The 26476-nt window shown below is 32.2% G+C and overlaps 4 protein-coding genes across 4 annotated transcripts; 1 reads left to right on the top strand and 3 right to left on the bottom strand.

Moving 5' to 3' along the window:
* Positions 1–1607: 1607 nt before the first annotated feature.
* EAE98_003622 (uncharacterized protein) lies at positions 1608–2174 on the top strand (the record flags this gene model as incomplete). Its single annotated transcript, XM_038951242.1, has 1 exon — positions 1608–2174. One exon carries the CDS (start codon positions 1608–1610, stop codon positions 2172–2174), a length of 567 nt encoding a protein of 188 aa, XP_038812706.1.
* A 3751-nt stretch (positions 2175–5925) lies between these two features.
* Positions 5926–6435, bottom strand: EAE98_003621 (uncharacterized protein; the record flags this gene model as incomplete). Its single annotated transcript, XM_038951241.1, has 1 exon — positions 5926–6435. The coding sequence occupies one exon, from the start codon at positions 6433–6435 to the stop codon at positions 5926–5928; it is 510 nt and encodes a 169-aa protein (XP_038812705.1).
* A 13652-nt stretch (positions 6436–20087) lies between these two features.
* On the bottom strand, positions 20088–21926 carry EAE98_003620 (uncharacterized protein; the record flags this gene model as incomplete). Its single annotated transcript, XM_038951240.1, has 3 exons — positions 20088–20385; positions 20436–21651; positions 21869–21926. The coding sequence occupies 3 exons, from the start codon at positions 21924–21926 to the stop codon at positions 20088–20090; spliced, it is 1572 nt and encodes a 523-aa protein (XP_038812704.1).
* A 2938-nt stretch (positions 21927–24864) lies between these two features.
* On the bottom strand, positions 24865–25816 carry EAE98_003619 (uncharacterized protein; the record flags this gene model as incomplete). The annotated part of the gene is made up of 2 exons (XM_038951239.1): positions 24865–25301; positions 25375–25816. 2 exons carry the CDS (start codon positions 25814–25816, stop codon positions 24865–24867), a joined length of 879 nt encoding a protein of 292 aa, XP_038812703.1.
* Between the last annotated feature and the right edge of the window lie 660 nt (positions 25817–26476).

The raw sequence follows: 26476 nt of genomic DNA, 5'->3' as shown, positions 1-26476 counted from the left end.
GGATCACTATCGGATCGGAGTTTCATGGGAAGACTCTCGTCGTTGGCAAATTTAGATATCGGAGCCTCGTTATAAGGGAGACACTTTGTTCATTACAGCACAACATGTTATGGTATATTTTTTTGAACAGGTTGCCGAAACACGACTTAAAACGGCAGACATTGAGAGACGTTTCTCCGGGACCATGTTCGTGGAGAATTTCTATTCGTTGGCAACCTTTAACACTCAACAGCAAAAGAGGTGGCATGTATATTTTCCTCTCGAATTATTGGCGAACGTTGAGGCACGTTCATTTAAAAGCTGTTGGGCAATCTCTCAACTACAGCGCCATCTTGAGATAAGAGCGAATTCAGAAATAATAATTATATGAGAGAGTCTCAAATTCAAAGAAGTGAGCTTCTCTGTCATTGGATGACTCAGTCTCTTCCCCGAGACTCGCAAGTCAAATTTCGATCCTCATATGGACGTCAGCTGTGATGAAAAGTTTGAGGGGTTACAAGTTTCTCCTCTTTAAGAGACTTCCTCTTTTCAGGTACCATCTATGGCTTTGACTCTACGGCATTGGAATATCTCTTTCATTGAGATACATCCTTCTGTTTACATGACACTGGGATGGTGTCTTTTAGACAGCGAAACCACTGGCCAGAATAGAATTTTGCCACAATCCAGCTTTCGGCTTGTCAATTTGGACTGTTGAAAACCAACCTTAATTCATCGATTTCCAGCTGGTAATTCATACGAATCAAACATCCAGATGGACTACGTTTTCATTAATACTGCCGAGCTCGATCTCTTTCCTACTTGAACGCACCAGCGAATAATTTGAATGTCGAAATAATGGGTTGCTTGAAGAATGAGTGGGAAGAAGAATGAACATAGCTTGAGGAAATTTCATTTCACTTCCAGGATAGAGTTATCCTTTGTTTCTCTGGCTAACATTTAGATAGTGACGTCCAACATACCTCACGGTACGAATCCGGTTGTCTCGAATCAGTCTTGGCACTTTCAGTACACGGAATTCATTGAACTCTCGATATATCAGATGACACTTTGGATTATCCAGGTCATTATCATGCTTTAAGTCTCGGCTTACTCGAAGTTAAACCTTGGTATTCTAAGTAAAGAAAGTGTTTGAAATGTTTTGCATTTCGACATCTGAGAAGTGGTCACGATATGTGTATAGTGAAGGTGAGCGAAATTAACAAATTCCAGGCCAAAATCAAAGTAACTTTCGAAAATACCAGAATCGAATGATCTTTTGTTGTAAAGCTGGATCGATTCCAAATTTGCTTGGAACACGACACTGTACAAATGACAACCAGTTCCGATTGTTCGTGCTAAAATACTAGGTTGAGTCCGTCGTAGAATTTAGGTCCACGCTACCCACAATCTGAGGTTTCACACAAACTTGGAAATTATTATAAATACATCAAAATTTCTCTTCACGAATTGTTTCACTATCTCACTCCTCCGCAAAACATCACGATTTTCGGATTTTGCCACAACGTTGAAGGTACTGAACTTAGTCTTATGACTTCAGATTTGAATGAACAGAAGATACTAATGGTTGAATATAGCTTTCAAATTGATCAGAACAAGAATTCAAAATGCTCCTCGACAAGCTTATACCATTCGTCGAATTCCTCAAATACTTTGTAGCATTGGGGTTTGGATGGTTTATTTGTTCAGAATATGGCCGTGACGGTTATACAGGGGGCGAGAGTCGGATGCGAGCAAAGCTACTGTTGCAACTATTACAGATGTCTCCAGAGGAACGATCTGATAGAATCTTGGATCTCTTCTTCTTTGTGCTTTCTGAAAAGACAACCGAGGTACCTGAGGAAGTTCTTCCCGACATTCTCGAGCATCTCGAACGACGAATTAGTGACACAGAAACTGTTCAAAGAAGCGAATGGTTCCGGACATTGTCCACATCCGAATTTAACAGATATTGCAACGCGCAGCTTAGAGTAACTCCAAGTCGTCGATATAATTTTGCATTAGAAATCAAAGAGAACTGGAACATACCAACTGTGGAGCGTCCAATGGGATTTGAGAAAGAGATTGCCAGGGTTCAGAAGCGTATTGAGGAGTACAAGAGAGGAATTTCGTCATCGAAAGCAAAGATGGCGGAAAGTATTGATCTTGAAAAGGGACTTGAATGGGAGAGATGAGAAATTGGTATATAGTCAAGGGATTGAGCTGATAGTGATGTACAGTATGAAGAAGTTCGATTTCTCAACTGTTACATTATCTAATATATCGCCTAATTGTATTCCGGAAGTCATGAGGAGAGTGTAATGATTTCAGATTTTTAAGTTCGTTAATTATCCGTCTACATGATTCCATTCAGATAACCAACAAGAACTTCAATAAAAGATAGACTCCTAAATTAAAGCTCATCTTTCTCCCTAATGCCTCTTGAAACTTTCTTTCCCTCAATAATTCCCCCCTGAAAAGCCTGTCTCTCGCCTCCATACACTTGCGCCTGTGAGCATTACATATTAGTGGCTTCGGCTTATCGATACTTTTCCTTGCTACTATCGCCGCCTCAAATGATGTTACGTATACCATATTTTCATCTTCCAAATTCAGATCTTTCTGTCTATTTCCCACAATATCTCTTCTTTCTTTTCTTTCCGCTGCACCTTTCCACTTTCCATCCAAGATCTTAGCCATTGGAACGCGCATGGCCTTCCTGGAGGTTGGATCTAAAGCGTGATTTCCCCTGAGTGCAATATCCAACGGATCCATCTTGAATATATTCGAGAAACAATGCTCGTCTTTATGATCATCAATCAGATCTACTAGCTTTCGTGTCATTCTTCTCCCCTGATACCTTTGTATGTCGTCCCCAATAAAAATTGATTCTTCTCCGTTACTATGTAATCTTTCAGTGTCTGATTAATCTACCAAATATGCTACTCTTTTATAAAATCGCCCTCCAATAAAACAATACAAAGACCTACTAAACACCGAATCACTTATTCAACAATTAAAATTGTCAGAAGGATGTGATCAACACATTCTTTGTCAAAGACGGCCTCGGGTTCAATGTCTCGGAGCCAGTGAGAAGTATTCAATCTACTAAAAGCTGCAAAGTCCGAGGAAAATGGATTTAGAATGTATTCAAAGGTGGTGGTGGCAATGAAAAGTGCTGAATGGCAGTCACGAGGTGTGTTGGATTTCTTGGTGAAGAATATTGGGGTCAGTGTTTGTACTAGTATACGGTAGTATAACAGTGGTGCGTATCAAGCTTTTAATACGATAGCTCATACGTATAAAAAGGGATTATATTACTCCAGTAGATATTCAATATATTGAATATTATTGAAAGTATATAGAAATATAGGAATTCGATCTGGAATGCTTATTTTCAGCCCAAAATAGATTAGGAATGGATATTCATGTTTATTTTTAGCCCAAAATGGATTTGGAATTTATGAATACCTTCTGGAATATCCATTCCTAATCCATTTTAGACTGAAAATAAGCATTCCAGATCGAATTCCCATATTTCTATATATTTTCAGTGATATTCAATATTAAAACAAGATTCAATATCTTCAGTGATATATATATTGATATCACATACATGAATATATTATTGAAAATCAATACGTACCACCATACGGATCAGTATACGAAATACGAGCAATACTAGTACGAACACTGATTGGGGTAGAGATTTGGTGTTGGGTGATTGTCACATTTTGATTTGCTACGAGTGGAAGAAGTTTTGCGGTTTCGTTCTCAAGAATCTCAATGTTGAAGACTGAGTTATAATTGTTTAGAGAACACTTGGCAAGCAATTGACTGGGATTTGCTACTGTTTCCAGATTTTCATTTCCGTATCTATACGGATATATATTGACATTAACGAGAGCGTTGCTCGTCAAGGAAAGATACTCGGCACCAGGATGATGTATGGAAATTTTATTGGGCGTTCCATTTATATACTGAATTGCAATAGAGCTGGGTAGGGCTTCAATTAGAAATTGAAGAGAGCTGTCAGGAGAATAACTTCTAACGAAAGAGTCGGACCTACAGATAATCAAAAGCGAAATCGACTCCGTAGACGTCGGAGCGAATGGATAGCTCACGCGAACAGCCATTACAGGGATATAAAGTGAGAGTTCTGGCCCCTGCTCAACGCACATGTAACATTTTTCTGGCTAAAATGCAAGATTATTTATTTTTTCATATTCTAGTTTATTTATTATAATAAAAGGAAAAGTTAAGAATTATATTATAATAAAACTTTGAATTGCTGAAAGTATTCAAAAAAATATATCATTTATTTTTAAATATTTTTGTAATAATCTTTTTAAAGGATTGAAATTGAAAATTCAAAAAAGTTTGAAAAATTTGTTTATTTTGTATGGGAAAAATATTATATATTAGAATTTTTGAAAAAATTCAATTTTAATATTATATAACTATTTAATAAAAATAGTGAAAAATATTTCGAATAATTTTTTATATTTTAATTATGATTATATATTATTTTCAATTTTTTTGAAAAGAAATTATAAAGATTTGAATGGAATATTTAATATAATAATTTGTATAGGAAAATCTTATTTTTGTAGAGATTTTGTTATATTTATTATAGGGGTGTACTAAGCAGGGGCTAGAACTCTTATATCGGATTGTGAATTGGAAGAAGAATAGTACAGAAGAACTTGATTATACTAGATTGAGATTTTTAATTAATCAAATCCAATATATCCAAGATTCTGATAAAAAAAAAAGACAATCTGAACTTTCTAATTAAAATTTATATTCGATTTCAATTCTAAACCTCAATATTTTTTTTAAAAAAAAATTATATAATAATAATTGATTGAGCTTATTTATATAAAAAAAGTTTATTCAATTAAATCTATTATGAAAATTTATATCATGTTTGTAAAAAAAAAAAAAAAAAAAAAGTATTTGATATATTGGTTTTGCTCAAAAGTTCGATATTTTTATATAAAAAGTGATCAAATGAGGAAATTATTTTAGTATATTCAAGATTCCGGTATCTCTTAGTCTGGTATAGTCAAGTTTTTCTGTAGTAACTGTAGTAACTGTAGTAACTATAGTAAGCGAGTGGAAACAAGGAGAGGCCGATGGAATATCACTTCAATCTTTAATAATTGATTCAGTTGATCCGGTATTTGAAATCCAGAATGAAACTTTTCGAAGTTGATATACGTTCTCTCATCGCATGAAAGAGGCGGAGCTCCGTGCTGTAATATTACCAACATTGAAGATCACACGTGACAGAAAGGTTTGCCGCTGGGCTCGATCCTTCCAGTCTTCGAGAGTTTCGGAATTTATGATACTTGAGAAGATTATACATGTCTTGCCATGTCTCGATCTCTCCATCTAGGAAGCAGCCCCACTAATATGACTTGCTAAGCGAGATCATGAAATGAAGCATGAGCCTGAGGAATCTGGTCAAGGTAAGTGAATCAAAACTTCTCAGCAACATGTCCGCTTATATACTGCCCTCTACCACTTTTTTCAACCACCAAGCCAGAAAATGCATCTCCAAAAATAATCATAAATAGATATCATGTCTAGGGACAAGAGAAACTCTCCTCCTCCTCTTCATGATCGTTTCCAGCTGCAAAGATTCCCAATATGGCTGAATGGAATGGATTCGAAACCGAAAAGAGTGTCTTTCATGACATTTACATAGCTAAAAGGTATGCGGGGCTCTGTTTGTAAGAAACTTAAGTTAGGTGGCGAGCACAGGTGGAAATCGAATCAACTAGTATGGGAAGATGAAAAATCTCAATCATTGAGCCCTTCTTATATGAATTTCATGCTGCAGAATAACTTGTGTAATATGTTAGACACTAAACTTTGAAGGTTACGCGTTCAATATTTTACTTTCGATGTTTCCATACAAATTTACCCCAAATCTCTCCCTCAAACTCCCTTCTCAAGATCCACACATCCCGCTTCATCTTTCCCCGATTTTCGTGCATTCTTCGAAATCCCTCCCTCCAAAGGCCCCTCCTCCTTCTCTTCCTCTCGCTCCCTCTCCTTCTCCTTAAATTCCTCAATACGCTTCTTAACTCTCAAAACTTGCTTCTCATACCCCATCCACTTTTCTACGCACAAAACATCCCTGAACCTTCCACCATCCATCTCATTCCTCCGCATTTGCATCTCAAGATATTCATACACTTCCGGAAGCACATCATTTTCCAATTGAGACCGAGTCCTCTCATTATCCGCGATGACGAAAAAACATAATTCGAGGATTCTCTCTGTACGCTTCTCCGGAGGAGCTTCTAGTATTTCGTTGAGGACTCGGGCGCGCATTTGACGGTCTTGTTTCGCGCGTCCAAATATTTGAGCGCCCTCCCAGCCAGCAAAGAGCATGACGAGCATGGAGGTCACAGAAGCAATCGGGAGAAACCAATCGATAAACATCGCTCACTTATTTTTCCTCCTGATTGGAGAACAATTGGGCTTTTATAGTCAAAAGGATTCGTCGTGTTCTATTGTTTCCAACGACAAGTCTTAGAGGTTGTAACCGTTCCTCCTAATTCAATGAAAAAGTAAATGTGATGATCCTAGGTAATTGTTGTCGAGAAGCTAAGATCCACAAAGTTGTGCAGAGTATGAGGATGAGGATCATATAGATAATTCTCGAAAATGGGAGAATGTGGGGTAAAATTCGTCCTGCGAATAGCGTAGACCTAAGTTTTGCGACGGACTGTGACTAGATTCCTAGTTGGGGAATAAGCCAACTGTCGATCGACTTTTTGAACTTCGTTCCGGAGGTCTTGCAGATCAAGAGCAAACTTGAGAGTTGAATGTTAGCAGATACGTGTGTCGTAACTGGTGCAACGCTAAAGCAAGTTCGAGGATCTGATTGTATGATTATGAGAAGTAGATACTAACTTGGTCTTTATTAGTGACGAGATACCAAAAAATTCGGACTTGCAGACTGGATGTGCGTACAGTAAGTAATTATAATCCACCCAAGAATAATAATGAGCTCTTTAACAAGATTGGCTCCCAGGCCCCATTTACCAGTGATTACCCACGAAAGAACAAAAAGGCAGACTTCACCCAAGGACCAAAGGAAATTGCCGAGTTTAAACTCTATGGCCCACTCCAAAATGCGGGCTGCCAACCACGCAAAAAGTTTTCAGCAAGTACTTTGAATTGCATTTTGATTATTGGTTTGAATTTGAATTTGGATTTGAATTGGAATTGATTTGATTTGAATTGGAATTGATTTGAATTGGAATTGATTTAAATTGGAATTGATTTGAATTGGAATTGATTTGAATTGGAATTGAATTGAATTGAATTGAATTGAATTGAATTGAATTGAATTGAATTGGAATTGATTTGAATTGAATTGAATTGGAATTGAATTGAATTGAATTGATTGAATTGAATTGAATTGAATTGAATTGAATTGAATTGAATTGAATTGAATTGAATTGAATTGAATTGAATTGAATTGATTGAATTGAATTGAATTGAATTGAATTGAATTGAATTGAATTGAATTGAATTGAATTGAATTGAATTGAATTGAATTGAATTGAATTGAATTGAATTGAATTGAATTGAATGAATTGAATTGAATTGAATTGAATTGAATTGAATTGAATTGAATTGAATTGAATTGAATTGAATTGAATTGAATTGATTGAATTGAATTGAATTGAATTGAATTGAATTGAATTGAATTGAATTGATTGAATTGAATTGAATTGATGAATTGAATTGAATTGAATTGAATTGAATTGAATTGAATTGAATTGAATTGAATTGAATTGAATTGATTGAATTGAATTGAATTGAATTGAATTGAATGAATTGAATTGAATTGAATTGAATTGAATTGAATTGAATTGAATGAATTGAATTGAATTGAATTGAATTGAATTGAATTGAATTGAATGAATTGAATGAATTGAATTGAATTGAATGAATTGAATTGAATTGAATTGAATTGAATTGAATTGATTGAATTGGAAAATTGAATCACTTTGATACAAGGAGAGAAAAGCATGGAAAAACATTCGAAAAATTTCTTATATACTAGGTAGGTACTTGTAAATAAAGATCATAGTTCTTTCCCATCTTCATTCTCAATTTCTTAATATTGTCAAGAGCTATTGAGTTACTTGAAAGCACTTGTATATTCAAATGATTTGATTGTCTGTAATCAATTGGAATACTAGAATCGGGATAGACAATTAGATATATTTGAATACTTAAACTACTTTGATTGTTGAAGTCGCTTAGAATGTCTGGTTGACTCTGAGCATTCAAACTATCTTGAATATTCAAGTGCATATGATCATTTGATAACTTAAAGAATGTTCAAGTGCCTATAATTGTTTAATAGCTTAAAGAATGTTCAAGTGCCTATGATCCTTTAATAACTTATAGAATGATCAATTGACTATAAATATTCAACTGACTTTAAACATTCAATTACTTATAAACATTCATCTACTTATAAATATTCAACGAACTATAGATCTTTAACTACTTATAAAAATTCAACTTCTTCGAAACATTCAACTTCTTATAAATATTCAATTAATTATAAATGTTTAAACATTTATAGATATTTAAATGACTTTAAATATTCAACTACTTGTAAACATTTAATTACTTATCAACATTTAAGTAATTATAAACATTTAAACAATTATAAACATTTAACTTCTTATAAACAATCAACTAATTATAAATATTCAACTAATTATAAATAATCAACTAATTATAAACAATCAACTAATTATAAACAATCAACTGATTATAAACAGTTAACTGATTATAAACAATCAACTAATTATAAACATTCAACTATTAATATATGTTTAACCAACTATAGATCTTTAACTATTTAGAAAAGCTCAACTACTTATAAATATTTAATTGTCTTTAAATACTTATATTCTTTAAAATATTCAACTTTTTATCTAATATTCTTTTAATTATAAATATCTTAGTTATAGATTCTTCTAAATATCTCAATAACTATTAATAGATAGCTTTTACTAATATTTTAAACTACTCTCAATAATCTTACTATATATAGAATAAAACAACTTCAACTTTTCTATCTAAATAATAGGTATCAGGGAACAACCACCTGACAGGGTTTATATAGTAGATCCACTATTCCGAATACATTCGGAACACTCTATACTTTTATAGATTAATAATAAAGTAGATCAATCCTAATGTTATATTTCAAATATAAGAATATCTTATTCTAAACTTCTTATTTAATAAATCTAAACAAGAATAATCATACTTTGAATTCAATCTCAGTAATTGATTCAGCTACAACTATATACACTTCTAATATAATTCTATATTTATAGACCTATATTTATAGGATTAGCTCCTTCCTAATTAATACATATCGAATAGATCCATATAAGATAAGGATAAGTATTAAAAAATAACTACCTAATAAGATTTATATAATAAATCCACTATTCCGAATATATTCAGAATACTTCATGCTTTTGTAGGTTAATAGTAAAATGAATTAACCCTAATAATAGGCAGAGAGGGGAGAATATAATTGGAAGTTTTCTTTTCGAAAGTATTGATAATCTACTTCAGTGTTAGCTTATTGATAGCTTATTTTGAGAGGAAGAGCTCTATAGTTATATTTGTAGATTGAATACGATAATATTATATATTTATATTTAATGAATCTAGGATAGGTTTTGTTTTCGATATATATATATTATTCCTATAAATGTCTTTAATGATTTTCTGTAATCTTATAGAAAAGACTTTATAGAATTGATATCCTATATATAGAAAAGCAAGTAGTTAATAAGCCTATAAGATAAATTTTGGATCTATAAATATAAGATCGAAATAGGATAGATTTTTGGAGATCCCTTGTAATACTTGTGATGGCTGGTAATCAGTATAGTGCTTCTCCCTTATTTTCACTCAAATAAAGACGAAATATCCGACTGAATGGTGCTCAATTGGGATTTGCTATTAGATAATAGGTATAGAATATAATGAGTTGTAAAGCTGAGTGTCATTAAGCTAAAGCTAAGCTATTTAAATACATCCGCTACATCTATTATATAAGCTATGCCTCTAGTGTATAGCTAGTATGCCATACAAAAGAACGTCTAAATTCTTATTTATAAACTTTTATTCTTCTTTTCAATATAACTTTTTATCTCTAAGATTCAACTAGTTTATAAATACTAACTTAGATTATTAGTATTAATATCATTTCTTATAATTCAACTATTTAATATACTCTAAATAATCAAACTAATCAAGATTATCTAGAAACTTTTGAAAGTTCTATCAAAAGCTCGTTAATTTTTTCTATTAGCGACCCCTTGAATATTTATAATCAATCTCGTCGCTTAAAGTAATATTACTAAGAAATTCATATTATAAAATCTTGGAATATTATAATTAACTAGTTTAGGGCTTAAGAAGAGATATAATATCAATCCTATAGATCTATTTCGAATTAATACCAGTCCGCGTATAATTACAAAATATAAAACTTTTGTAGTCTAGAAAGTATTAATTTGAGAAGAATACAAAAGATATAGTACTTATATATTTATAGATTCTAAATATCTATATTGTATTCTATCTAAAGAGCTAGTTATATATAATAGATAGTAGGTCTTTTAAATTTACATAGATACTAAAAAAGAGCTAGTCTCTTTCGCATTTGCTTAGATTCAGTGACTATTAAACTAAAGTCATTCTCCTACATTCATATACTATTCTCTTCTCCTACTCGCTAATACTACTAGTTTGAGAAGGATACGAAAGACATAGCACCTACGTATTTGTAGGTCCTAAATATCTATATTGTATTCTATCTAAAGAGCTAGTATATAGGAAAAAGTATTAGGCATTATATAGGCAATATTGAAAGAACTAGTCTCTTTCGCTTAATCCCTTGATATAGTATCATTGAATTAAAGTTATTCCTTTTAAGTAAATAGCCTGGTTATACAGGAGCGGAGAACAACCTGAAGGAGTTGGCGAGGAGGGATTATATATAGGGGGAAGACAAGAAGCAGTACGATGAAGACTAAACCAGCAGCCCGGAGGAGCACGAGGATTAAAATCCTACTATCTCATCAATTTATACTCTATTTCCCCCTCTATTTCTCTCTCTTCCCCTCCCATTCCACTACTCTCATCCTACTCTCATCCAACCCCTCTCACACTTCCACAACTCTCCTTCCCTCTATCTCAACATCTCAACATCTCCATTTTTTCACCTTCCCCTTTCCCTTTCCTTTCCATCTCCTTTCTACTCAATCAGAAACTTTGAACTGTAAATCAAATTCTAATTCCTTATTCCCTTCCTCTTAATCTTCCAATCATTTAATTCTTTACATCTCAACTTTTTTCTTTCTTTTTTTCTTTCCTTCCCTATTCAATTCAACCCAATCCAATTAATCTCCCTACTAATTCTCAATTCATTCAATTCATACATTTCTCATTCAACTCTTTTATCACCCCTTATTATCTATAATCCTTATTATCTACCACCCTTTTATCTCCCCCTTCCTCCCTTCTTTCTTTTCACCCTCATTTTTCATTTCCTGCATTTCTCTCTTCTACTCTATACAATCTTTCCCATCCTTTTTTATTCCATTATATTCCACTACAAAACCTATATTAATAATCAAACTCTTCATTACAATTTAAACTTCTCATATAATTTAAACCTCCTCTCCCCTCCTCTCCTCTACTCTCCCCACCTCAAATCCTTCTCAAATCCTCCTTCAATTCACCACTCAATCTATTTCAACCTACTTTCTCTCTCACCTCTCTCACCTCTCTCACCTCTCACCTCTCGCACCTCTCACCTCTCTCTCCCTCTCTCTCCCTCTCTCTCCCTCTCTCTCCCTCTCATATTCTTTATACACAACCCACAACCCACAACCCACAACCCACAACTCTCCCCTTTCTTTTTTATATATACAATTTACAATTCAACGCCTTACAAACTCATCAACCCATCCCCTCATCAACTTATTTAATCATCAATTATTTAATCATCAACCACTAACTTACTATCTTATCAACTCGCCAAATCACAAATCACAAATTACAACTCTCTCCCTCTCCCTTATCCCCTCACCTCCTCACAACTCACAACTCATCACCTCACAACTCATCAACTCACCACCTCACAACTCCCTAATCCCTCCCCAATTCCTCCCTATAACATCCCATCCATGCTCTTTCTTCTCCCTCTAAAACTTCTCTCTCTAAAACTGTATGAACAAGGGAATTCACTCAAAGGAATTCACTTTAAAGGATTCACTTCAATATAATAACAACTATATTAAGGGTATTAGGTGAAATCAAAAAAGACTAGCTCTTTTAGTAGTGCCTATATAAGGCCTATTATTTCCCTCATTTAATTAGCTTCTTAAATTAAATACAAATAGACATTTAGGGGCCTATATATAATAAGAACTATATTTTCCGTATCTTTTTTAAACTAATATTAATTAATGATATTACAAATTACTTAATTTACTTATTCGAAATATCTTTTTATTTTTATTTCTTTTACTTCCCATTATTAGTATCATAATGTTCCAGGCAAATGCTAGCGTTAATTTTAAATAAGTCGATAAAAAACCCAATTCTAATAAGAAACTCGATATCGGTAAGAAACCGATTTCATTCAATCAATCTATTGGTATAAAAGAATATATCAATATAACAATTGATAATATTAATCCTCTACAAATAAATTTCAATACTTTTTTTTACAAAGATCTGGATATGATTAATGCTTCTTCTTATTCTTAGTTTATTACCTTCTTTAATCTTTATATTCCTTTTGATAAAATAATTGAAAAAAGAAAAGCTTAGGAAATTATAAAAGAATTAGAATTCAAAAGAGAATTTCAGAATTATTCTTTTTCAAAAGATTTCAATAAAGTTAGGTAGTTTTATAAAGGATATATATTCAGATTGGAAATAAAGTATTATATCAATAGATATTTTCTTTTTAGAAAGACTGTGTATTCGAATATAAGGGTTACTGATATATCTCTTTAGGATATAATTATATTCAATTTTGAATATATTTACAAAAGTATATTAAGGAATATTAATAAACTAATATTATATAACTTTTGTATAATCTTGTAATATTATAAAGTTTATATTAATATTAATACAAATATTAAAAACGTTTTTGTAGAAATATTTAATCATAACAAATATTACGATTAGATTACAAATCAACTCCTGAAATATTAATCTAATAAAATACAACTATTTGTATCAATAAAATAGGCTTATCTCCCTATCAAACTTTGTTTGAAACTATAAATCAAATCTCTCAAATCTCAGAATGGTAATACAACTAATCAATTAATTTTATTGAAATCTAATAAAATTATAGGTGATATAATAAAAGGACTAATTCTATTTTAATCTCTATTTTAATCTAGAAATATATGAAATATATCTTTATCAGGTTCTAGGGTTTTATCAATTAATGTTTCTATAGGATTATTTAATGATAATAACAATTTAGATAATAATAATAATAATAGTAATTAAAACAATAACCGAAATAATAAAAACAATAAAAATGATAGTAAAAATAATAATAAAGACGATAATAGAGGTAATAGAAATAAAGATTATTATAATTATCTCAACCATTAGAAAAATAATTAATACAATTAGAGTTGCTATCTTATTAATCTCTTTAAAATCTACAGAAATAACAACAAATATAAAAATATCAACAATTTCTTTTAATTGAAGATTTCTATATTTACAAAACATTACTATAAAATATTTATACTAATCAAAATAACTTTAACAGGTTTCCTCATTATACTCTCAAGTATTACTAAAGACTTTTATCAAACTAACCTTAATACTCTTCCTAAAATATATAATAATATATACAAAATAATAATCAACAATTTCGAAGGATCTAAATATCAACAAAATATACTTTTCAAATAGAACAAAATCACTTTCAAAAATTATATCAAAAAAAATCCAATTAAGAAACCTCAAGAAATATTTAATATAATAATTATAGATTTATACTTTATTCAATATACTATTTCCAGAAATACATATAATTTTTAATTATATTATATTAGAATTTTATCTACATGCAATAATATTCCGAAATATTATTCTATAATATACAACCCTTATTCAATTATTACAAAGTTTATTAACCAGATTAAACAAATTATTAATTTTTATCAAAAAATATTTTCGAAGCAAAATACATCACCTGAAATATTCCTTACAAATCAACAAAACACATCACCTAAAACATTCCTTACAAATCAACATTTCTACAACAATAAATCTTTAGATTCCTCTCAGAAATCTTATAATAAATACACCGAACAATAACCTTTCTCTATACCAACTAATAAAAACAAGAATAATTATTACTTCCCTGATTACAAAAAAAAGAGCTATAGATATTATAAATATATACAAAAAGAAAAAGATTAACTTAAAACAAATTACCATATCAAATACAACAATCTCAACAATAAAAGTTTTACAAAATAATACAAATAGTTCATTATTGATATCAAATAAAAAAATAATCAAGATAATAATAGTAACAATAATAATGATTATCTTATTGATTAATATCTTATTAATATAAGTGATTCTGAAAGAATCTCCAGAATATTCTTTACCTCTATAAATACTTATAATAATTCTTTAATAGTAACTAATCTCAATAATACTACAAGCACTTATAAGTTAACAATTAAAGAATTTACTATAAACAATAAACAATACAATACTAATATATTCTTTAACATTATAATCGATATAGATATAACTAAAAGATTATTTATTAAATACAACCAATATTTGATATAAAAGAAGATTAAGAATATTAAATACAATATAACTACTACCAAACAAATGATAATCCAATACAACATTAAAATAACAATTTCCATTGATTCGTTTTATATTAATCTTTTATTTAAGAAAATAGAATAAAATATAATAAAAATCAACCTTTCATTTTTACTCTCTCTAACCAATATAGATAGACTTAGATTTAAGTATAATAATCTTGATAATATTATTATTACATCTAAAAACATTTATCCTATATACCAATAATTTAATTATATATTTTTACTATAAAACATTAATATTAAAAAATTGATTAATTATTTTATTAATAGTAATAATTACTATCTCATCAAAATTGAATTATAACAAATTCACCATCAGTTTGACCATCCATCTACATATAAATTCCATAAAATACTTAAATATTTTAAATATAATAAAAACTTTAAAGTAATTAAATAATTTATTAAATTTTATTATTATTATCAGATTTATAATAAATCACCCGATAAATTCAAATTCTCTTTACTCGATAAGAATTTTGAATTTAATTATACTATATTTATTGATATGCTTTATATTAATAATAATCCGATCCTACATATTATTAATAAAGCCATACACTTTCAAGCCGCTTAATAACTAAATAATATATCTATAAAGTATATATAGAATAAACTCTATAAATACTAAATCGATATATATATTAGTTTATCAAAATATATTATTTATAATACTAGTACCAACTTTATTGAAAAAGAATTTTAATAATATACTATATTAATATTCATTTAAATAAAAACAATTTTTTATAGAAATATATTATTTAATTAATATTATTAAAAGATTTTATATACTATTATATAAATCTTACAAAATTTTTTTTAAAAAAGTTTATAAATTTGGTATTTATAAAGCAACTATACTTTAAATAATTATAAAGATAATTAATAATATTACTAAATCTGATAGTTTAATACCTATATTACTCGTTTTTGAAATATTTCCTTATATAATTGATATCAGTCTTTCAACATTTATTATTTAATAGTATACTATTACAATCTCTAAAGCTATAATAGAGGTTTATAGATTATATAATTTTATATAAATACAAAAAATCTTAAATATATATAATAAACCCTTTACAACTATACTTCATGATTTATTACTAAATAATAAGATTTTAATTTAAAAAGAGAATAATAGAATAGTTATTAATAAATAAAAAGAATCTTTTTTATTTATTAATATAAAAAGGAAAACATATACTTTTAATTTACTTTATAAATCTATAAAATTTAGATTTATATTAGTAAAGTTATATTATAAGTAATTAGAAACTGAATATATTAAAAAGGTTAAGGAAATTAATTATAATATTGATCTCAAAATAATTTTACCAAAATCTAACAAAGTTGTATTACCTTTTCCAGAATTTTCCAGAAGTAATAGTTATACGTATAATAAATCTAAAAAAACCCCTCTTGGATTTATTCAAAAATGATTAGATTTTTATTCCGATATTTTTTCTATAAATAATTATATCTCAGATTCGAATTTATATACAAGATTATCATTTCGAATATTTTATTGCTAATCCCAAAAATCCCATCCTATATAAAGAATTCAGAAAAAAAAAGATTAATGGATTGATAATTAAAGGTGTATTCAAAATTATATCATTTTTAAATATTCCTTTTAGTATATGTATTTTCAAATTGCGATTTATTGATAAAATTAAAAACAAAAAAACAGATATTGAATTTTGTAAATCGAAATTAGTCATTCAAGTATATAATAATATTAATAAAATATCTATATTAATATAATCCCCAACAATTTAATAATCATATTAATATATTTTAATCTTATTAATTACAAATACTCGAAAGATAGGCATAGGAGTATATATTCGAAATATTACTTAAACATATACTTAATTCACTTCGAACTTGTATTGTACTTTTTATATCTATACTCTAAAAGAAATAGATTTACCAATTAATATGATTTTATTAATTGTTAAATCATTATATAATGTTCCTGAGGCAGGAAATCATTAACTCCGGATATGTTATATCTATTACTGCGAAAAGCTTAAGATATAGTAATCTATATATAACCTTTATTTTTTGTATATTAATAATAAAAAAATTGGATTCGATATTATAGAATTTTAAATAGATAATATATTTATTGTTAGGAATAATGTATTTATATAAACTAAGAATAAACAACTCAAGTAGACTGACTTTATAACTAAAAATCGCAAGGAATTTATTTACAATCATTTATTAAAGTTTAATGGTGTTATTTTTATATTTAAGGATAATGATATTCATTTCGATTAAAAGAAGTAATACAATAATTTACAGCTCGTATTTACAGAATCTATAAATATATATGGTACATATGGTAAGATTCGGAAGTATATTTTTATATGAGAATAGTATATTGTACAATAAGCTCATAAAGTATATATTACAATTATATATTAATCCGAAGTATCTTTCAATCTGTTTATAGTAATATAGATAACTTAATCCGGTAAGAATAATATTGTAATATTGAATAAGCATATCAAATAACAAAAAGAAAACTTTACTAAAGGATTCAAATATATACTATTTGATCTAGATTCATTTAAGATTATTATTTTTACTAATATTTTTTTTGCAAATAATAAGAACTATTCGTTCCAAATAGATTATATGATTGTAATAATAGATAAATATAATAATACTAATATTATTCATTAATCATTTATCAAATATAAGAGAATTATATATAGTGTTTTAATATTCGAATTATACGAATTAGTTCAGGGATTCGATATCAAAACAATAATTATTTCTATAATTAGTGCTATTCTCGATAAGGAGATTCTATTAATTTTGTGTACTGATTTCAAATCACTATATAATCTACTTATTAAACTGGGAATGATTAATGAAAAGAGACTAATAATTAATATTATAATATTATATCAATTTTATGAGCGAAAAAAGATTATTGAGATAATTTAGATTAATAATTCGATTAATCTGGTCGATACGATAACAAAAGGAAAATCGTATCAAGCTCTTTCTAATCTGATCAATACGAATAAGATTGATATTAAGGTAATAAAATGGGTAAAACAGGATTAAAGGAAGGAATTGGTTCTACCAATAAAAGGTTAAGAATTTTAACCAGTAGATAAAGGATTTTTATAATTTTATGAATTTCTTTTCAATCATTATATTTAAAGCTATAAAAAAAGAGTTCCGAATATATAAATAAGAGAATTCATTTAAAGAAATTTACTTCAAAGGATTCACTTCAATACAATAGTAATTGTATTAACGGTATTAAGCGAAAGCGAAGGAGATTAGTTTTTTCAGTAATATCTACATAAGACCTACTATTTCCCTCATTTAGCTAGCTCCTTAAATTGAATACAAATAGATATTTAGAGGCCTACATATAGTGGGAACCACATCTTCCGTATCTCTCTTAAACCAACAAAAACTTCTCTCTTTAGAAGAAAATAGAAAAGAAAATGAAAGGAGAGAAAATAAAAGGAAAGAAAAGAAAATAAAAATAGGAAGAGGATATCAATAAGTATTCTTCAACCTATTAACCTATAAACATATCTACATATTATATACTATATCCCATAGAGTACGTATTTTCAACACCCTCGCTTAATAAATATCTTAATGACTAATCAAAATATCAAAATATTTGAAATTTAATTATATATTCACATTCAATCTTCAATATAAAATCTTTTTAATATTATCTTTATTTCGAAATTTTGAAAATAATAATATATATTAATTTCGAATCTTTTTTTTTTTAATCTTTTTTAGAAAACTATATTTTGAAATCAAGATTTCTATTTATAAATAAAGTGATTAAAAAAGTATTATAAAAATCAATCTAATTAATCATATTTCTTTATACAAAATATATTACACGAACTATAATGAACGCCATTTTCCTGTACTCTAGAGAATAAATATATTTATATATCATATATTATATATCATCTATACTACGAAAAATATAAAACTCTCGATAAGTTCCTCCCAACCTACCTACCAACATACCAACCATATACAGCACAAAGACCCCAAAACTATCTATCCATCATCATCCATTGTCCATCATCCACTATCCATCTACAATTTACACTTCACATTTCACACTTTACGCTTTACACTTTACAATTCATACTTCACACTTTACAAATTCACACTTCACACTTCACACTTCACACTTCACACTTCACACTTCACACTTCACAAATAAAATCTATCATCCATCTACTTCCCATAAAATCACAAATTCACAATTCACAAAACCAAAATCAAAATCCAGAATCATGTAAATTTAATTATAATTTCAATTTCTGTAATCTCTCTCTCTTCCTCTCTTCCTCTCTCCCTCTCCCCCTATGTATCCGTAGGTCCAAGAAAAAGAAGAAGAAAAAAAGATCAACTACTATCAAATCACCTCCCTTCCTTCCTCGAACGCCATTTGCCCAAATTTCATTTTCCTCCAAACGCCATTTCCACCCTATCCCATTTCATCCCATTCATTTCATTTCATTTCCAGGAGGCCAAGAAAAGAAAGTGAAACAAAAATAGACTCCTTCCTTTCAATCAAAAAAAGAGAAAGAGGAGCCAACAAAAAGACATTCCAAAAGCACCCCCATTTCCCAAATTCCGGATACGCCCCCAACCATGAACTCAGAATCTTCCCATTCTTCGTCATGTATGCGTGTACTTTTGTCAAACCATCAAATATGGTGACCAGATCCAAACCCTCCACCCCCTCATAGCGCCTTTTGCATGGATATACGCCCCCACCATGCATGAGTTTATTTCCATTGTAATCATGAATTTTTTGAAAAAAGAATTCGGCCCAGGATTTTGAAACCAGTCCATGGAATATTAGAGGTAAGAGTAGAATATGTATAAGGAAGAAAAGGGTGATGGAGATCATACCGATATGCTTTACTTTCACCCAAAGGAAAAGCAAAATGGGGTTTTAGATCCAAACGATCTATGAAGTACAATCGAAAGAAGAAGTGTTTTAATTTACAACCTAGAGGTAATTGTATATTCGTGACATCGGAAGGCCAAGCGAATACAATGCGCCTTTTGATAATCCATAACTGCGAGTGGAAATGTAAGGACCGTAGTCTATTACATGTTAGGATTTTGAGATGGAGGCATTGAACCTAAACCATATGGATTTTGTGATTGATGCATTGGTGGCATATCATCGTAGAGAGGAGGAACGACATATTGTGCGATTCCTTGTTGAATACCAATAGGAGTATCCTTGTGAGCGAAAAGCATGGTTTTGAGTTGCATAATTTCATGAGCCATTTGTTGAACTTTTTGATGAAGAGTCTCATTTTCGTTGGTGTACGAATCGACTTTACTCTGTAAGTTGTTCAACCATTGCTTCTTACGCTGTCTACATTTAAGAGCAGCAACCCTAGGAAATTCGTTAGCGAAAAAAACAGTGCAAGGAAAGGAGAAATCTACCTGTTTCGTTCAAGGAAACTTTTTCGCTTTTCATCTTCAGTTTCTGGTTTCTTTGGTTTACCATTGTTGTTGTTATTATTATTCTCTTCCTCTTCAAACTCAAGTTGGTCATCCATGTTATCTAGATCTTCATTGGTGAATTCTTCTGGTTTCGAATCATCACTACCCTTTTGAGATTTGGTCCTCTTGTTGTTCTTTGGTGGAGTTTTGTTGGTGCTTGCTTTCCTTTTGGTGGCTGCTCTCTTCTTTCCTTGACCACCTTGACCATTCATATCATTATCATAAGGGAGACCATTACCATTACTTGTAGGGCTCATTGAATTTGAGTGAATGGAATTGTTTCTCGTTCCAGAATGACCATTGGTCAAAGAATGATTGTTTGGTCGACCAGGTACTTGACCATTAGTTTGAACAGGTTGCATATTTTGATTCAACATTTGGTGATTGCGATTCAAGATATGTTGTTGTGCAGAGAATGGCGGTTGCCTCGATTGACCCAATGCGAGATTGTGGTGTGGTGAAGAGTCGCGAGATGAGGCGGAAGTTTGAGTCAACAATTGAAGACTTGCGGCTGCATTCAAAGAATCATTGTCAGGATAATTACTCATGACATTATGATTATCTTCGTTGTGTTGTTGAGGTTGTGAAGTAACATTCATATCTCTCTGTTGTTGGGCAGCAAGACTCGCAGCTTGAATAGCCGTTCGTTGAAATTCAGCCAATCCAGGTGTTTGAACAGCTCCAGCTCCAAAACTATATCCACCAGGGCTTGGAGTTGGTAACACCCTTGAATGCATACCCCTCAAATCAGATGTGACGGGAGTGTAACCTCTTGGACCATCACCAATCAAATTATGATCTCCGGAGAAGTAATCTTCGGCAGGTTCTTTAGGACCAGTGAGCATATTAGGACTCAGTGGGCCAGACCTTAATCCACTCAAGCCAAAACCAGGTGAAGATGCTGATTGTAAAGCTTGAATGGAAGGTAGTAAGGTACCACCAGGAGTTTTGGCAGGTAGATTCGATTTCACCGGACCACCTCCAAATTGGGAGTCAAAAGGATTTTCTTCCTCTTCGTGTGAATTATTTGCCAACGCTCGCTTTGATAGGTAGTCGGCAATATTGTTTTGTGGGGGTACAGGTATATTTGGTAGTTGTCGACCGACATCCAACTGAACTGGCTTCACCGTGATATCTGGTACTGATGAATCGGCGGCTATATGAGAGAGTGATGTTAGTTACTCAGTTACACCTATGTATAGCATATCATTTTTTCAGATGGAGGAGATGGAGGAGATGGATGAGAAGTATCAAATGTATCAAACCCATCCGATGAATTGAATTGAATTGATCGATGATGATAGAATGGAATAAAGCCAAAAGAAAGACTCGACGTGATGACTAGGGATGGTTGGATTGAATTGAATACTTGCCTGGTGGTAAAAATTTCTCCTCTACAGGACTACTGCCGATCTTGGAAAAGGTCGGCATGATGATGAAATGTAGAAAAGAGGACGACTAGTAAGGAAAAGAAAAAAGTAAAAGATGTTGAACGACGACGTAATAATGGATTAACCTTGATGCCGTTGAGATGGAGAATTATCAAAAGAGGTTGGCTAACAAATATCGTTAATCGTATCGTGTTGCTGTGCAGTTTACACGATGATGACGATATAATGACGAAGGTGGGCGGACTATTTAAAGGACTTGAGAGTGTCAATAGTGAATGAGTCGTCCGCCTATCGGGTGAATGGGTCAAATTGGCGTTCGCAGTAGTGTGGGAGTGTGGGTTATGTGGTGTTTGATGTTGGATTGGGTTGTTCTGTATCTTGGTGGCGGGTAGATTTATTCCTTGGTGTGAAGGTTGTTAAGAAGAGGATAAAGTCCAATCCCAACTCTTACTAGTCGCGTTGTTATTGTTGATGTTGTTGATGTTGTTGTTGTTGTTGTTGTTGTTCTTTATTGATTGATTTCTCGATATTAGAAAAGAATCCTCGATGATATGGATAGTTTTTGGTGGCGACGTGTTTGAGGTTGTGTGTATGTGTGTATGTGTGTGTGGGCGTGTTGTATTGTATTGTATTGGCAAGTATTCTGTTTCGTCGTATTGCGCGATTACGATTTGTTTTGCTCAATGTCTGTGTGTATGTGTTTTTTTCTCTCGCGACTCGACTCGACTCGACTTGACTTGACTTGAGGTTATCTCGGTCGAATTGAATTGTGTGGATTCGTTGATGGATGAATCACAGCAACAGGATGAATGGATAGATGGATGAATGAATATGATGTCAGTGTATCTCGTGGTAGGAGATACCTCTCTGATACCTTATCTTGTTGAGATGGATATTCGAATATCGAAACACGGGCCGGGAAGAAAAGAAACTTTCCAAGATGTGTTAATACTCTTGGGAATTTTGACTTTGGATTTCTTCCGATTTCCCCAATGTTCAAAGGTTCGAGGGTTTCGATGGTTGAGTGATGAATGGTGAATGGATGGGATGTAGCGGTGACGTAACGTTTCTTGGGGGGAAAGAAATGGATGGATTTGGATTGCGAAAAAAAAAAAAAGTGATGAAATTTAAATTTGCGACGGGTGGGTGGGTTTATGGTGCAGGTGGTTCAAAATGGAAGTCCTTCCCTCTTCTATTGTGGCCCGTTTTCCCTTTCTTGTCTTTTCTCTCCTCTCTTCTGTCTCCTGTCTTCTGTCTTCTCTTGTCCCTTTTTCTTAACAAAGCATTCGGATGAAGACTCGAAATCAAACACGAATTCAAAATCAGAGATACGAGAGGTCTCTTCCTTGATCAAAAAGACGGACCAAAAGGAAAATAGCAATTAAATCGATAAATTGATATTTTCTCCTTTGAATGAAGCGATTAATTAATAATTGATGAGGCTCTGCTGGAAAATAAAGTTATGAAATGGAATTATTCGAGTCGAGGCTTAAATTATTCGACGTCTTCTCCTCTTGGTGTTTGTTGTGTACTTGGAATACGATACCGGTACGATACAGATACGATGATGTGGTAAGAAAGTTGCAGGAAAGAGAGGAAAAAACGATGACGAAAGATGATGATGACGCTTGATGTGAACTCTTTGATTTATTTGGGGATGAGAGTGCCTTCACATTAGCGTGCTGGAGATTCACAACCAATCAAATCTTTTTATTGCAGATGTTGCTCCACTTTAGTTCATGTGCGTGCAAGTGACACTATTCCTCTTTCATGTCCCATCATCTCCTTGATGAGAAAGAAAGATGAAAATGGTGTGAATGACTAATGAAGTAATGAATGGTGAATGATACGGTGAACGACAAAGACAGGAAATCTCGAGTCAATTCGCCAAGAGATTTCCAGGAGATATCATTTTACTTTCATAGACATTCGAGTGATTCAATACACGTGCACTGACTAATGACTGAAGACTGATATTAGGTAATCAATGTCAATGTCAAATGCCAAATGGTGCGATATCGGAATGATCCATACGAAGTCTCATATTTATGATAACCTCTTAATCTATTTTATATGTATTTAAAATACTGATGGAAATACACACAAGATAAATACCTACCTACCTAAACAATTCAAAGCAAACAATCCTATCCATCCATCTCCCTATCCACCTCCCTAGATAAGAAAAAAGTCCAGTCCGATCCTTCAATAGCTAGGTAATCGCACCAATCTCCTCTACACTTTACACTCACTCACACTCCTCGGTAACAACAATGTGGCAAAGTACCTACCTACCTATCCTTCGTGATTTCATTCCATTCCTCCTCATTACGGTAACCCATTAAACATCAACATTCACCCACCCACCTACCTACCTATCTCTACATCACGTGCTCCATTCTCTCACTCGAGTCTCATACTTCGTATACCTGAGTATATCAGTATACTATCTACACCCAACCATTCCATTTACTTACTACTAGGTACCTACCTACGCTCATCCGCTTCTCATCAACAAGGTAATTATCTCCGACCAACTAATCACGTAATCAATCAATCCAGAAAAAATCAATCGCTACGGAATACTAAGGGAAACTATCTATCGATCAAGCATTTTGTATCATTGATCCTGCAAATCACGAATTTGGATCTTCTTACGAGTATTATTCATATTAATAATTAGAGTAGACCTTCCTTTTTGATCAGTTAGCTTGAAGAGTATTACCTAATCATCAAATAATGGATTTGGGTCATCCGAGTATTTTCGCTCTTGAGAATTATATACTGATATATTAGATAATCCTCTTAATTTTGTATACTTCTTTCTACATTCTCACTCTCTCACTAATACACAACAAATCATAATATATACAAACTAAATATTTTTACACCTCCCAACTCACCATGCAATCCCATTCCCATTTCCCGTCCCCTCGTCTCACACTCCCATCCCACAACAAAAAGCAAAGAGGAAACCCTCAAAGTCTCGCCCCCTTCCCTCCCACCCCCCGAATCCTAAACCCATATCTGGGAGTATGAATCTTCACCTTCACCCCCTCCCTCGTCCGCGACTCAACCACAATTTCCTTTGTAGAAAGTCCCACCAAAATCCCCCTATCCCTGCTATTCATCCCCGTATCAATTGGCCAAACCTCGACTTCCTGTCCCCTATGCAATCCCGTCGGATCCTGCGTATCAACACATTCATCATTTTCTACAAAATCAGACGCGCTCACTTTTTCAAGCACTTCTGCTCCCGAGAGAACCGTGGGCCGGGGGAGTTTCCTCGCAGCGAGTCGAGTGGCGTGGTCGAATCGCGCAATCCATGCAAAGCTTCTGGGGAATTGTTGCGCGGAAATGTAGTCTGCGGGCAAGGCACCAGGTAAGGTAGTTAACCAATGGAAGGGCCAAACAGCTAGCATCACGAGTCAGTATCATTTTTCACATCTCATCTCATCTCATCTCTCCCTCATCACCACCCTCCATACCTTCAATATCCGCCAACATAGGCCCCTCACTCCCCAAAATCCAGTCCCTCCCATCCCCCAAAAAGCCACTCTCCAAAAGCTCAAACGCCCCCTTAAACGCCGCCAACGCTTCCGGTCTCGCTTTTTCCAAACTCCCCCTCTCCCAACTCTTCCCCGTGTAATCCTCCCGATCACTCGTAAACTTCTTATCCCCCAACAACGGTAAATCCAGCGGTAACAACTGCGCCGCGCGCAAAAGCAATCCCTCTACCGTCCATATCTCCAACAATTTCTCGATCCCCTTCTGCTCCGTCGACGCCGCTGCGATCTTCGGATAATCGGGAAACAGTTCCTCCAATTTGCGCAAGATTAATCGCGTGTCGTGGTAAATGTCACGACCGATAGATACGATAGGGATACGTCGATATTGGGTTCCGAGAGCTTGGATGTCGGGTCGTGGCATGGTGGGGGCTTGGAGACATTCTGAATAGGGGATTCCGCGGAGAGTGAGGTACCATGTTATTCTTTTGGGGTGTTAGGAATTGGGGGTTTGAATGGGATGGGATGGGATGGGATGATAGATGAAAAATAGATAGATGAAAAATAGATAGATAAATAAATAAATAAACAGCTATATAAATACCTCTTAGCAAACGGCGAAAATCGATAATGAAATACAATGATCTCGGGATGCTGCATCGACGTCATGGTGAAACTATGCTGCAGATATCAATATCAGATATCAATATCAAATATGTAAGAAAAGTTTGAACTTCAAAGTACTTGTATGTGTCTCAAAAAATGAAGTAGGTGATGTAATCGCAAACCCCTACTGGTAGATATCGTAGATGGATAGGTAATTCGATTTATGATCAATCAATCAATCAATCAATCGATCCATCTATCAACTTGGATTTTGATTTTGATTTTTTCGTGAGTGATTAAGTAATATAAGAGTAGGTAGTAATAAAGTAAAGAACCAAACAATCAAAATCTCCCAAACCCCTCACCCACTCACCCTCTCAACTCACTCCAGATCCTCAAGCTCAAGCTTGATTTAACCTTACCCCGAGCGCCAAAATGCGGAGATGCATGTGGAGATGTAGCTGGGGTGCGGATACCG

The sequence above is a fragment of the Botrytis deweyae genome (assembly GCF_014898535.1).
Source record: "Botrytis deweyae strain B1 chromosome Unknown BDEW_006, whole genome shotgun sequence".
Classification (NCBI taxonomy): Eukaryota; Fungi; Ascomycota; class Leotiomycetes; order Helotiales; family Sclerotiniaceae; genus Botrytis; species Botrytis deweyae.
The sequence above is the reverse complement of the archived record's forward strand: the minus strand, read 5'-3'. Positions and strand labels throughout refer to the sequence as shown.